At 34.5% G+C, this 15647-nt stretch overlaps 1 protein-coding gene across 1 annotated transcript in view; it reads right to left on the bottom strand.

Moving 5' to 3' along the window:
• Positions 1–15647, bottom strand: part of IL1RAPL1 (interleukin 1 receptor accessory protein like 1) — a 585053-nt gene that overhangs the window by 484328 nt on the left and 85078 nt on the right. The window contains exon 4 of the mRNA XM_058535661.1: positions 13264–13417. Within this exon, the coding sequence (XP_058391644.1) occupies positions 13264–13417 (154 nt within the window). The remainder of the gene's footprint in view (positions 1–13263; positions 13418–15647) is intronic.

Raw genomic sequence — 15647 nt, 5'->3', positions numbered from 1 at the left:
CCAGACCACAAACACACCATTTAATTACATCAATGGCAGAAGAATTAAAGGTCTCATAGTAAAATGTGCTTCAGTTGAACTTAAAAGATAAATTTTTCATAGTGCTCAGCAGAGCTAATATGAAAAGTATAATGCCTTGCTATTAATTATCCAGTGGAATAAATCATAAACTGAAGTTCAGGAAATTAAATTTTATTCCTAAATTTGTCACCATGATGCTTTGTGACCTTGATAAAGCCACTTAACCTTTCTTCACCTCAGCTTCCTCATTCATAAAAAGAGGAGGAAGATGTACCTTTTGAGAGCATAAATTCAGCCTGTGGTTGATTGGAAAGTAGTTTAAATACATCGCTACATTAACTCTGTTAAAAATGTTACATCAAGTATAAAAATGCTACTAAACCCATCATATTCTTGTAGTAATCACCTCATTCTTTTTGCTTTTTTCAAGTCAGTTTTCCTTTTCTCACTTCCTCACTGTTTTTTCTGACTCCTGCATTTTATTGTGAAAATGTTTTCCTAATATAACATTTTCACAGTCCATTTTCTTACCATTATTTCACTCTGTGATCCAGCCCTAGAAATTAAATGTCTTTTCAAATAATCTGACTCATTTTAAAATTTTATGACTGAAATATGGTTGTTAATTTGTTTTTAATCTTTCTTTTAAAAATTATAGAAAAATGTTTTATCCAGAAAGAAAAATAAACATTAAACAGATGAAAGTGAATAGCATACAATTTAATCAATTCTTCTGGAAATAATCTATACAGTGTATACTTTTTTTTTCTTAGACCTAACAAATCCAAACATATGTCCCATATCTAATGTCTGTATTTTTTTTCTAAATAGTTCATACTGGAAGAAGAGCCAAGCTGGTCTAATTTATTTTGGAATTACTAGATCTTTTACGGACCCCCTCTGGACGTGATGTTTTCTCTATACTCACATTCCCACAAATAATCTGGCACAGGGTTAGGGTTAAAGCTATAGTCCAGGTGTGAATTAGAATTAAGTGTAATGAATCCTAGGATACGGCAATTTATATCAATACAAACTTTAATATTTTCACATTTTTTATTTAGCAATATTGAAGGACAGAAAATCATTATATGACTCACAACAGAATTTTATGAATATCAAACCACATTTTATAATCTCTAAGAAATCATAATGTTTAGAAGTAGTAGACATCTGCTGTTTATATCCCCTAGAATTTTTTTCACCTTCTTTTGGCACCTCGAATTTCCCTTGGAGTACTACTCCCCTCCTCCTCTCAGTCCATTTGGTTAGAGTAGGCCTATGACACAAAGCAGCCTAAACAATATCTGGCAAATTTGAAAATATGCGTACTCTGAATAAGCAAATCCACTCCTAGGTAAAAAAATCCTACATAAATGCCCACTTATATGAAAAACATGTGTGTTTGTGTATGTGTGTATTTGTATACAGGATATTAGTGGCAATATTACTTACATTAGCAAAAAATCACAACAACAATTTTTATCTAATTGTTATTATTATTATCCAATTGTCTATCAACAAACTGTGAGATATTCATATAATGGAATACTATAGCATCAAAATAATGAATAAACTGCAGATAAATGCAATAATGTGGATGAATTTTAAAAACAAAATTTGGAGATGAAAAAGGTAGACAGAATACACAATATATGGGTCCAGATTTATAAGTTTCAAAAACAGGCAAAAATTTAGCTATATCGCTTAGGCACTCACTATTAGCTACTATAACTTTAAGAAAAGACAAAAATACAATACTATAAAAGTCACAATGTCAGTAACATAATCAGTAGTGGGGAAAAGGAGGTTTATATTCAGAAAGACATGCAGGGGACTTCTGTAGTGCCTGTAATGTTTTACTTTCTCATCTAAGTGGGTTCATTTGATAACAAGCTAAGTAGTTGCATGTTTATATTTTATGTACTTTGTTATATTTCACTACTAAATGAAAAGAAACAATTGAAGAAATACTGGCTGGATTCTGGATTTCTTAGTAGAATAAAAAAACGATACCCAAAGAGAGGTGAATGACGTATTTCTGGAAAAAAAATAGAATAGAGGTGTATAACAGAATGTTACACAGCTTTATATAGGACCTTTTGCATATAACGCTTTAAACAATGATTTCAATTAAAACAGAGATCTCTTCCAATAAAAATCTATTGACACTTGTCCAGAAAGAGAAGCTAATATGGTAGAATACAAAATTAAGAATAGAACAACTCTTGATAGACTGGAAGGCATGTTAAAAACTAATATGAAGCAATCTTAATAGGAAAATTCAGTCCTATATTTGTATGTAAAAGTTCAACTACAGGTAGGCACTTGACCTAACAGTTAATATAAAGAAGATGATGTTATTTGACTTAAAGCTCAACACAAAGCAGCAATATAATGTAGGAAATAAAAGGTTGATATAATACTCAGTAGTGTTAACAAAAGTGGAGTATGGGATCTGAATTGAGGGAGTTACTCTTCCACTATTTTTTCTACCTTTCAGGTGAAAAAGGTATCATTTTGCCCAATTGTAAACACAGTTGAAGAACAATTGATTTAAAGTGGAATATCTCCATGATATTGAATTCATTCATTCAAGAATGCATATCTGTTGAGTGACTACTATGGGTTGGACATGCTAGATTTCCATTGGGTTTGAGAACTTCACACTAAAAATGACATTGTTGCTTTTGTTTTCAGCTTCCACATGTAAATAACTTGGAAATTGTCACTCCCATTGTTACAGCAAGAAAAAGATGAAAAAATTGAAAACCAAAAACTTTTCTTGGACCTCTAAACGAACTGAGATTTCAGGGCAAACAGCCACCCCAAAATTTGGAAATATAGGTGAATCCAGAAAGTCACAGCCAAGATCTGCTTACTTGGAGCAGAAGGCACTGGAGCCAGAAACTCCATCAGCAATCATCAGAATCAGACTCAGATATGACACAGATATTAGAACTATCAGACAGGGAATTTAAAATAACTATATTTAATATATTAAGTGCTCTAATGGAAAAAATAAATAATGTGCAAAAATAAATGTGTAATGTAAGGCAAAGAAATGGAAATTCTGAACAAGAATCAAAATGAAATGCTAGGAATTAAAACACTACAACAGAAATGAAGAATGTCTTTGATGGGGCCATCAGTATACTGGACAGTCAAGGAAAGGATTAGTTAGCATGAAGATAGGTCAATACAAACTTCCTAAACCAAAAATGCAAAGAGAAAACAGAATAAAAATAAAATGGAACAGAACATCCAAGAACTGTGGGATAATTTCAAAAGGCATAATGCATATATAATTAGAATACTAGAAGGAGAAGAAAGAATAGACTAGAAGAAATATTTGAAGTAATAGTGGCCATAGAATTTCCAAAATTAATGACAGACACCAAATAAGAAACTCATGAAGTTTAGAAAACAGCAAGCAGGATAAATAACAAAATTACTCCACTTAGACATATCATATTCAAACTACAGAAAAACATGGACAAATAGAAAATCTTGAAAGAACACAAGAAAAAATGTCATATCTATAGAGGAACAAAGGTAAGAATCAGAGTGAACTTCTTGTCAAAAAACATGCAAGTATGATAACATACAGATAAGTGAAATGAATGATAGCAATGTCATAAGGGATGAGAGGGAGGAACTAGGAATACTCTGTAATAAGGTACCTGTACTCCACACAAAGTGGTAGTGTTTTTCGAAAGTGGTCTGAGATTAGTTAAAAATAAGTATTGAGATATCCAGTGGAACCACAAAACATTTTTTAAAAGAAGTGAAATTGATAATAAGAATGTAGACATAAAGTGGAACCATATAAAATGTTCAATTAAAACCAGAGAAAGCAGAAAAGAGAGGGGGAAAGAAACACAGAATAAGTTCAATGAATTGAAAACACTGATAAAGAGGGTATATATTAATCCAATAATTTCAATAATCACTTTAAATGTAAATGGTCTAAACATACCAGTTAAAACACAGAGAATGACAGAGTGGGAAAAAAGTCAAGATTCAACCATATGTTGTCTAAAAGAAACCCACTTCAAATATAAAGAACCAAATAGGTTAAAAGTGAAGGGATGAAGGGGCCGGCCCGGTGGCGCAAGCGGTTAAGTGCGCGCGCTCCGCTGCGGCGGCCTGGGGTTCGCTGGTTCGGATCCCGGGCGCGCACCGACGCACTGCTTGGTAAGCCATGCTGTGGCGGCGTCCCATATAAAGTGGAGGAAGATAGGCACAGATGTTAGCCCAGGGCCGTCTTCCTCAGCAAAAAAAGGAGGAGGATTGGCGGGTGTTAGCTCAGGGCTGATCTCCTCACAAAAAAAAAAAAAAAAAAAAAAAAAAGTGAAGGGATGAAGAAAGAGATACGATGCTAACACTAATCAAAAGAAAGCTAGGCATATTAATTTCAGACAAACCTGACCTCAGAACACGGAAAATAATCATGAACAAAGACAGACATTACATAATGACAAAGAGATCGATTCTCCAAGAAGACATAACAACCTTAAACATGTATGCACCCAACAATAGAGCATCAAAATTGTGAGGCAGGCCCGGCCCCATGGCTTAGCAGTTAAGTGCGTGCACTCCGCTACTGGCGGCCCGGGTTCAGATCCTGGGTGCGCACCGATGCACCGCTTCTCCGGCCATGCTGAGGCCACATCCCACATGCAGCAACTAGAAGGATGTGCAACCATGACATATAACTATCTACTGGGGCTTTGGGGGGAAAAAAAGGAGGGGGATTGGCAATAGATGTTAGCTCAGAGCCAGTCTTCCTCAGCAAAAAGAGGAGGATTAGCATGGATGTTAGCTCAGGGCTGATCTTCCTCATCAAAAAAAAAAAAATTGTGAGGCAAAAACTTAGAGACTTGAAAGGATAAATAGACAAATCCACTACTATAGTTGGAGATTTCAACACTCTACTTTCAGTAACTGAAAGATGAAGCAAGCAGAATATCAGTAAGAATATAGTTGACTTGAACAACACTCTAAGTAAACTTGATTTAATTGACGTTTATAGAATACTCCATCCAACAACAGCAAAATATACATTCTTCTCAAGTCCTCATGGGACTTCACCAAGAAAGATCACATTCTGGGTCACAAAATATACCTTAACAATTTTTTAAAAATATAAATCAAAGACAGTATGTGCTCAGGTCACAATGGAAATCATCTAGAAATCAATAACAGAAAAATAGTTGGGAAAATCACCAAATGTTTAGAAATTGATACGTTTCTAAATAACACATGAGTCGACGATTTCTCAAGAGAAATTAAAAAATATTTTGAATTATGAGTCTGTTCCAGTGGTATAAGTTTGGCCCACTCTGCTTTGGTGGCCCGGGTTCACGGGTTCGGATCCTGAGCTCGGACCTACACCACTCATCAAGCCATGCTGTAGTGGCAACTCACATACAAAATAGAGGAAGATTGGCACAGATGTTAGCTCTGCCTCAAGCAAAAAGTGGAAGATTGGCAACAGATGTTAGCTTAGGAGGAAATGCACTTTATCAACATCTGTGAGATGCAGCAAAAACAGTGCTTAGAAGAAATTTATAGAATTCAATCTATATATTAGAAAAGAAGAAAACTCTAAAAGAAACACTTAAACTTCTGCTTTGTGAAAGTCATTGTTAATAAAATCAAAAGGCAAGCTAAAGATTGGGAGAAAATATTTGCAAAACATATATTTGATAAAGGACTTATATCAAAAATATACCAAGAATTCTTAAAACTGAGCAACACAAAAGCAAACATCCCAATTAAAAAGTGGGTAAAGTATCTAAATAGACACTAGACCAAATAAGACATACAAAAGGCAAATAGGCATATAAAAAGATGCTCAAAATCATTTATCATTAGGGAATTGGCAATTAAAACAACAATGAGATACCACTACAGGCCTATTGGAATGGTAAAATCAAAACAACAGAGTTCAGATTGGTAGAAGGATGAAGAACAACTGGAATACTTCATTCATTGCTGATGTAAATGCAAAATAATATAGCTATTGTAGAAGATAGTTTGGCAGCTTCTTACAAAGCTCAATATAATCTTACCATACACTCTAGGAATTACATTCCTACATATTTACTCAACTGATTTGAAAACTTACGTCCACACAAAAACTTGCACAAGATAATGGTAGCTTTATTCATATTCTCCAAAAACTGGAAGCATCCAAGATACACCATTAACTAGATGAACAGACAAACTATGGTACAGCCGTATAATGGAATATTATTAAGTGATAGAAAGAAATGAACTATCATGGATGAACCTTGAAGACATTATGGTAAGTGAAATAAGTCATAAACAAAACAACAAATATTGTATAAGTCAGCTTATATGAAGTACCTAGAATGGTCAAATTCGTAGTTACAGAAAATAGAGTGGTGGTTGCCAGGGGTCGGTGGGAGGAGGGAATGTGGAGTTACTGTTTAATGGGTACAGGGTTTCAGTTTGGAAAGATGAAAATTTCTAGAGATGGATGGAGTGATGGTTGTACAAAAATGTGAATGTACTTAATGTCACTGAAATGTACACCTAAAAATGGTTAAAATGGTAAATTTCATTACCTATATTTTACCACAAAAAACAAAAAGATTTGGGGCCAGCCCAGGGGCATAGTGGTTAAGTTCACGTGCTCCGCTTTGGTGGCCCAGGGTTCACAGGTTTGGATTCCAGGTGCGGACCTATGCACCGTTTATTAAGCCATGCTGTGGTAGGCATCCCACATATAAAGTAGAGGAAGGTGGGCACAGATTAGCCCAGGGCCACTCTTCCTCAGCAAAAAGAGGAGGATTGGGAACAGATGTTAGCTCAGGGCTAATCTTCCTCACCAAAAAAAAAAAAAAGATAAGGACTTTGGCTACTGTGACAAGTCACATAAAAAACAAAATAAAACAAAACAAAAAACCAAAAAGATTCTTTGAGCCCAACATCTAGAAATCCTCTCAATTGGCTGTCCTCAGGACTCAGAAACTAGGTTCATAGTCTGCTCCAAACATTAACTTTTGTTTTGTTTTGTGTGTGTGTTTCCATAGAAATGCCTCTTATTAAATACCTGATTGCTCACACCATGTAGGCCTCACTTTGGGAGCTCAATTGCAACACGGCCTCCTGAAATGAGACATAACTCTTTTACTGAACTAATCTATTCTTAGGACTAAAACTGGTTTATTGAGCTACAGAGCAACCTACCAACTCCGCTTCTGGACTGTGAAACTTCTTGGGGAAGTTTTAAAGGCGGGAATAGAGGGTAGCAGAATTTGCCACCTCAAAATATGCCTCTTTGGTATAAGGATTACTTTGAGAAACTGCAGACACAGAAGCAGCTCTGAAAACAAAGCAGAAATTACCCTTTTGTGAGGGAAATTTACACTTATAAAGGAAATCTCTATTTGTAAAAGTGTCTCCCTCTCTCCACCAGGAAGAGAAGGATGATTCTAAGTGCCCATTAATGGATGAATGGATAAAGAAGATGTGGTATATATATACAATGGAATACTACTCAGCCATAAAAAAGACAAAATCGTGCCATTTGAGACAACACGGATGGACCTTAAGGGTATTATGCTAAGCAAAATAAGTCAGAGAAAGACAAATATTGTATGATTTCACTCGTATGTGGAAGATAAACAAACAAACATATAGATAAGGAGAACAGATTGGCAGTTACTAGAGGGGAATCCGTGGGGGGAAGGCAAAAGAGGTAAAGAGGCACATATGTATAGTGACAGATGGAAACTAGACTTTTAGTGGTGAACACGATGCAGTCTATACAGAAGCTGAAATATAATAATGTGCACGTGAAATTTACACAATGTTATAAAGCAATGTGACCTCAATAAAATAATTAAAAAAAAAATCTCCAGAAATTCTTATCACTGGAGAAAGCACAACTTAGCCTTACCCTTACTTACTGTGCTTTTCCCAGTAACCTCCCATGACTGACACCCCTCCCCCCAAAAAAAATCTTTCTTTTGTCTTTAGCTGAAGATGGTATTTAAGGTGGTAACTTGGGCTGTCTTGGGGAGGTACTCAGTTTCCCTGGGTATCTTCCACGTATATGTTAATAAATTTTTCTTTGTTTTTCTCTTGTTAATCTGTCCTTTTTTATTATTTATTTTTATTTATTTGGGGATGAAGACTGGCTCTGAGCTAACATCTGTGCTCATCTTCCTCTGTTTTGATGTGGGATGCCGCCACAGCCTGGTTTGATGAGCGGTGCATCAGCCTGTGCCAGGATCCAAACCCGCAAACCCTGGGCTGCCGAAGTGCAGCATGTGAACTTAACTACTATGCCACTGGGCTGACTCCCTAACCTGTCTTTTATTACAGGGGATCTCAGCCAAGAACTCAGAAGGGTAGAGGGAAAATTATTTTTCCTCCCCTACAAACGTCAATGTATGCAAATTTTTAAAGACATCATTCAGGAGGATGGAGGATCCTAGGATGGAATGCAGAATGAGATAAAATAACCTAACTATATTACAAATGTGTGAGACAACCTCACTGAAGGGGATTGGGGGGAAAAGGTGCTGACCTAAGTAACCCTGGAAATGAGTGGAGTGTGTAAGACTAAAGGCAAAAGAAACTGTATATAAGCACTATACTCTAGTTGATACAGTTGGTTCTCATAGGAGTACAGGTCAACAATTCTGATCTCATTATACATCTATATTGGAAGTGAACAATTAAGTAAACGGATAGCAGATGGTGGCTTTCTCACCATTGGACAAGGAGGTTACAGATAAGCGAGGGGAAGAGGCTGGAATGATCCCTATGGTAATAGATTAGAGTTGGAGTTATCAGTATGAACTCATGTTTAGTTTAATATAGATACAGATGGTTACATATAGAAATATTTATAGGTATGTGTATATACCTGGGTTAGTGCATACATATTTCCTTGCTCTGTCAACTGAGAGGTTTTAGAAGCAACTATACTCCAGTAGCAATGAATACTCCCAATGCCCACATCTTAGTTTCTAGTGCCATTCTCCCACAAAAGGAACTCTTTGGAAAAAACAGCTGATTCTAGGACTGGGGCATGAAAAACACAAGATGGCCCTGGAGCATCTTGTAGGGCCAGAAAATAAGGAAGTGTTCAAACACACACACACAATGATGGGGGTATGTCAAAGGGCAAAGGAGTCAACTAAAAGAGCTCCTAAGGCCAAAGCTGGAACAATTTGAGCAACAAAATAAATAAGGTGATGTTGAATAGCAAACATATAATAAATATCCATGAGTTAGTACTAACATAGATAAATGATTGAATAAGTAGGTAAATGTGGGAAAAATTCTGTCCCATGCAGAAGAATTCCAAATAATTTATGTAGCTACTCTGCCTTCAAAGAGGTGAGGGCATAACTCCTTACTCCATAAGTGTGGACTGCAGATAGTGACTTCCTACCAAAGAGTCATAGTATGGAAAGTGGGGAAGAAGAGTACCTTGACAGTGGCAAAATCTGACAAATGCCACCTCAGGTGATACAGGTCAAGATCAACAGTGTTAAGTCATGTTGATATATGATATGTTGTGATTTTACTTCTGTGGTCTTCCAGGAATATGTAACCCAAGTCTAATCATGGGAAAAACATCAAACAAATCACAATTGAAGATATACTACAAAATACATGGCCAGTACCCCTTAAAATTGTCAAGATCCTCAAAATCAAGGAAAGTCAGAAATAGTCACAGCCAAAAGGAGCCTAAGGAGACATGACAACTAAATGTAATATGCTATCCTGGATGGGATCCTGGAACAGACAAGGCACATTAGGGAAAAAACTAAGGAAATCTAAATAAGGTATGCACTTTAGCTAATAATAATGTTATCAATATTAGTTCATTAATAGTAACAAATGAACCATATTAATGCTAGATGTTAATAACAAGGGAAACTGGATGTAGTGTATATGGGATCTCTCTCTACTATTTTTATGAGTTTTTATATAAATGTAAAGGTATTCTAAAGTAAAATATTCATTTAAAAAAAAAACATTGCCCTTGACTCTGACTAGCTCATGTTCTTGTGGAAAAATAAGAGTGTCAACAAATAGTTATAATGCAGTGTGGTGAGTGTTGCAATGGGGATTCTAAAAGTGCTATGAAGGCATGAAGAACTACATGCCTCAAAACAGAGGTAACATTTTGGCCGTGCCTTGAAGAAAGACTAAGAATCAGCCCTGTGACAATGTGGAAGAAAAAGCATTCCAGAGGGAGCACACCATGAGTAAGGATTCAGAGGGAGGATATTTGGAGGAGAACAGTAAAAACAGCATGGCTGAGGCTTAGAGAAGAGGGTGGAGGCTAGAGATGATGTTGAAACATGTTACATTAAAACAATTTTTTTAAATGTTTTAAAGTATACCAAAAGTGATGAGCAGGTTTATTATTTCTTTCACTGTGATCTGTTTTCCTGAACCACTACTTCACTTATGTAGACACATACACTTCTTTTTTTTTTGGTGAGGAAGATTGTCCCCGAGCTAACATCTGTGCCAATCTTCCTCTATTTTGTATGTCGGACGCTGCCACAGCATGGCTTGATGAGCAGTGTGTAGGTCCGCACCTGGGATCCAAACCCGCGAACCCAGGGCCACCAAAGCAGAGCGCGTGAACTTAACCACTATGCCACCAGGCCAGCCCCAACTGTTTGATAAGTGAAGGATCTCCCACAAAAGCTCACAATATTGCCTGCATATTTAGCCACTTTATTTATCCAGAAATTTCCTTTTCTCTTCACATGCATGATTCTTTCTTTTTCATTTTAAAGAAACATTCTAACGCACTTCAAAATATTTGTGTATTAGCAGCCAAGGCAGATCCACTAAAACTAAATGATATCATGCTGTGTGCATGATATTTACATTAAGTATAACATGATCATGATGTGCAGAAAACCAAGTACAAAACAGTGATTAATTATCATCCAGAGAACTGCTCACCTTTGTTGCTTTACTAAGAGATATAACTTGAGTTCTAAGACTTGTTCTTTAATTTGGCCACGAGCAAAGTAAATGTCCTATAGTGTCACACCATTTAAAGCAATTTTATGCATAAATACATCTTGCCAATAGACTTGTTAATATCTAAAACGCATTTTAATACATACAATTTTTCATTCTAGGACATGCAGCTCTCCTCCCATCCACTCACAATTTCCTATATAGTCCAACTTTGCTTTATAAGTTATTTGTCCAAATCAATGTCATAGGTAAGGCTACTTACGTTAGACATATTCATGTTAATCAGTTTAATGAAAACTTTCATTAAAACATTCACTAACTTCCTCTTGGATACTAAGAAATAATTATTCCTCTTTTTCATATAAAGAAAAGAAGATATTTTTGGAGAAATGAAGCTAGGAAAATATAGTAGCCCTGGGTAGCATTTAGGAGAAAACGATTCTATTATTGGTTACACAAAATAGCTTCATTTAAGTCATTTTACCATTTGGGACCCAGTTTCTAGTTTCCATGAGATTGTTTTCCAAGTGCCTCTTACTAGATAGTGGTTTATTATCCTAGTATTTCTAGAAAAGGGAAAGATGTGCTTAACAAGGGTTAGTTCTATACTGCAAAGAATAAAGACTAGAAGTACATTCTATTTTCTTTTCAGAACAATATTTTTCATTATATCTTAAAATTCCTTTGTCCCAATACCTAATCCTTGGAAAAGCTACTTCAGTATAGATTGAGAGCAAAAAATAAATAACAGAAAAGTCAACATTTATTGTAAAGAAAATCCAAGTATAGACAGTTATATTTTTCACTGTTCCATTAAACAGAGAGGTAAAGTGATAGAGTTAATTTTAATTTTCTATACAGAGGTCTATTACACACAGCAAAACAGAACACCATAGTAGTGTAAATCATACACATGCATACCATAGGTACATAATACAAGACTGAATGTGTGTTCATTATTTAAGCGTATCATATATTGCAATTGTCAGTTATTTACTGGGTCTAATATTTATCAAAGGCATTAGCAAAGAGTACCTTATTTTACTAAATTTTCTTTCCATCTGAATAATTACTATTCACCAAATGAATTTCATGAAATCAGATTTAGCTTTTAAGTCAAAATATATCATAATTTCAATATTTGAAAGAAAATATTATTATAAGACAAAGGTGACTACCACAAAACGCTTTTCATATACAGGAAAACTATTTTAAGTGAATCAATGAACAAATGAAAGTCTCTTTAAAGTATTCGATATCCTTTTTATATTTTTCTACATATGTTTTCTAAATATGATTTTACAAAAAAGTTACCAAGAAGAATCTTTCTCAATAAGATGAGAATAATATCTTTAACTTCCTAATATTGCACTTGTTTTTTCCCCCTTTTTTCTCTTGGAACCACTTTTAGAGAAGTACACTATAAAGTAAAAAAAAAACGGTATGAATACAATATTTTACATGACATAAAAATGACAAAAGTGATGCCCATTTGGATATAATTCTATTTGTTGCAAATTGATTGCATACATATTACCTTAACTCATTCGATCCTTGCAAAAACCCTATGAAATAAACAAGCCACATTTTATCATTGTCATTTTATACATGAGGAAACTGATATTCTGAAGGTTGTGGTGATTCAAACAAGGTCATATGACTAGTGAGCTATAGATTCATGATTACAGACAATGTTCTGAATGTTGTTGTCATGTCCTTGTACCTTAGCAACCAGATACGGGAATGATTCCATGCATTGCACCTCACAAAATTATTCAAGTATTGTACATAAAACTATGTTATTTTCAAGTTCATGAGACTACTTAGTTCAGATTCATAGAGTAATAAATGAATAAAAAAGTAATTTTTCTAATTTGGAGTAAGACAGGAAGACAGAGGTAGATTTCATATTTTGCGTTTCACCACTTTAGAAAATGTTTCCAAAAACGATAGCACTACAAAATATAAGCATAATTTTCTGAAATAATAAACTCATTATCTCAAGTACTTTCAAAAGCTAACATTTCTATAATTCCCTAAGCATGTTTTGTTTAACCTTTCAAATGCATTTTAGTGCAACATGATTTAAAAGCAAAGAGGAATAAATTTCACCTATAGAAATCTACTTCGCATTTGGTTAAGTGCTTCTTTCATAGATTTGAAAAAATCAATATGCAACACAAAAACTAAATTTAAAATGGTAGTTTCATTACTTGCAAATGAAACATTGAAGATTGTGCTTACCTGTAACAGTTAATTCAGTAGTTCTTCTCACAACGAAGCCTCCATATTTTAATTCACAGGTATAATTTCCAATGTCATCTTCTCTTACTTCTCTTATAAGCAGGGTATCTCTTTTGAATACAATACTTGGCCTCCATGTTTTTGTCCTACATTCCTACATGAAGAACATAAAACTTTTGAGGTGCATATAGTAACTGAAAAATAAAGTATTTAAAATAATCAAACTAAAAGCTTCTAAAGTTATATTTTAAAAGGGCTAAAGAGTTTGGAATTAATGCTAAAGATTTTCCTGTCTTCTCCACATCTCCATGAAATCAGGTACCTCAATTTGAAAAGAGTATTTTTAGCAAGAGTCACTTTATTAACTTCTAAGATTAGTGTCTCTAAATCAGATATGCATTGATTTATTAGAGATAAGAAAAGGGATATTTGTTTAGATTACTCCTGACATCATTTTTTAGAAACAACTACTCCACAATTAATGATTATAAAATTAACCACCTTGATACTGATAACATAAATGATTTATTTTAGTGGAAAGTAGAAAAATTAATTCTATAGAAGAAAATGTTTCTATTTCAATATTTTAAATCTTTTAATGTTGCATTTAGATATAATTCAATCTTCATAGCATGTGCACTGTATAATCCATGAAAGAAATGGCCAACATTTATATGCAAGGTCTTTATAGTCCCATAAATATCTATTTTCACTGTAGATGGGTCTACCAAATGATGGTCTCTGAATAAAGCTTTGGGTTAAAATGATGTTGGCTCAGGAGATTTCTGTTTTTGCCAAAACAGAAGTCCATTTCCTCTGGCCAGATTTGAAATCAATGGAATGAGAACAAAATAGCTTTAAACTCTTTAACATTATTCAGAGGTAACATTATTTCTAAAAAGTTTTATTGCCAAATCAAATTTTTGCAGGCCATTATTTTGCATATGTGGCTCAATGCCTTTGTATAGTTGAGGGACAATTACACGGTTATTTCAGACCAAAATATACATTTTATATCCTCATATTAGTTGCATAAACTGTCATAATTGCATAAATTGTGCGCTGAATTCATGGAATATATATTCCCTTGACTAGGGAAAAATAATCTGAATTGCTTCAAGACTTTTAAATTCTACATATAGTGCATTTCCACCCATCACTTCACTAGTTACGTATGGTCTTTACAGCTTAAGGTCACGATGATTGGGGTGATGTTGGAAACATGACTAAAAAATCAATGTGAGGCCAGCCATTTAAAAAATTGAGTGCGTGAATGTGTGTGTGTGTGTGTGTGTGTGTGTGTGTTCAAAGTTCTAATGTTTCAGCAAATTTTGAGATACTGTTTGCAAAAAGTGAGAAGAAGTACGTAACTCTTAAGATTAACTTATTAGCAAGCCACAAAGAAATTGCATATCTAGAAGCTGAATGGACACGTAAGAGTACTAGAAAAATATTTGTTCTTGGAGACCTTGGGTCAAACTTCCCTCATACCTTTCCCCTTTGAATCAATCATTAGGCCTTGCTCAGAATCTACCTGTGGAAAGCAGACAAACCACAGAGAAGCAGGGTGAGAAATACTCATACAATTAAAAAAGGGAAAAAATAAAACTCATCTGTACAGGAACAGAAATCAGTGGGGCTGATATTTGAGGGCTGTTTAACATTGTCTAAGATAGAAATCTAAGAAAAAAGTAGAAAAATATTTCAACAGTTCCCTTGAGGTTCTGAATCCTCCATTGCTTATTATCAAAAATCAAAATTAAGTCTTACTCAGTGAAGGGCATTGCTAATTTTTGCAAAATCCTTTAAAAATTGTTAAAGATTTGTTTCTTGTTTCATTTCTAACAAGTTTTGAATTCATGAGCAATCAGATGTGAGGGCTCACATTCTGTATACTGGCATTTGTGGATCTAGTTAGTAAGAGGTCCAGCTTCCTAAATGCCTACTTCCAGTGAGTTGGACGAAGCAAATTTTACACTAGGAATCTTTCAACCATGGATAAAATATTCCAGACAAATATTCACAGCATCTATATTGTATTTTCTTGAGTATGTTGAATAACAAAAATATCTATTATGGTATAAATAAAACTGAAGAGTACATTCAAATCTTAAAATTCAGTGAGTCAATGATGTGATAGGAAGGGCAGAGGTTGGATTATTCCGCTTAAGTCTAAAGTTTCTTTTGGTTTTTGAAAAAAAGTTAATCTAACACTATTTTTACAATGTTATAAATTTTTATCAGATGCTATTTTTCAAAATATGTATGCTTTTATATGAAAAGAATTAGAATATGCCCAAAGATACTTCCACTAAACAGAACATTTCAATAAAACAAGTGTACTATTTTATCACAGAAGCAAATCAATCCTTTCCTTATTTGGG

The sequence above is a fragment of the Diceros bicornis genome, chromosome X (genome assembly GCF_020826845.1).
Source record: "Diceros bicornis minor isolate mBicDic1 chromosome X, mDicBic1.mat.cur, whole genome shotgun sequence".
Taxonomy (NCBI): Eukaryota; Metazoa; Chordata; class Mammalia; order Perissodactyla; family Rhinocerotidae; genus Diceros; species Diceros bicornis.
Note: the sequence above shows the minus strand (reverse complement) of the source record. Positions and strands in the feature narration are given on the sequence as shown.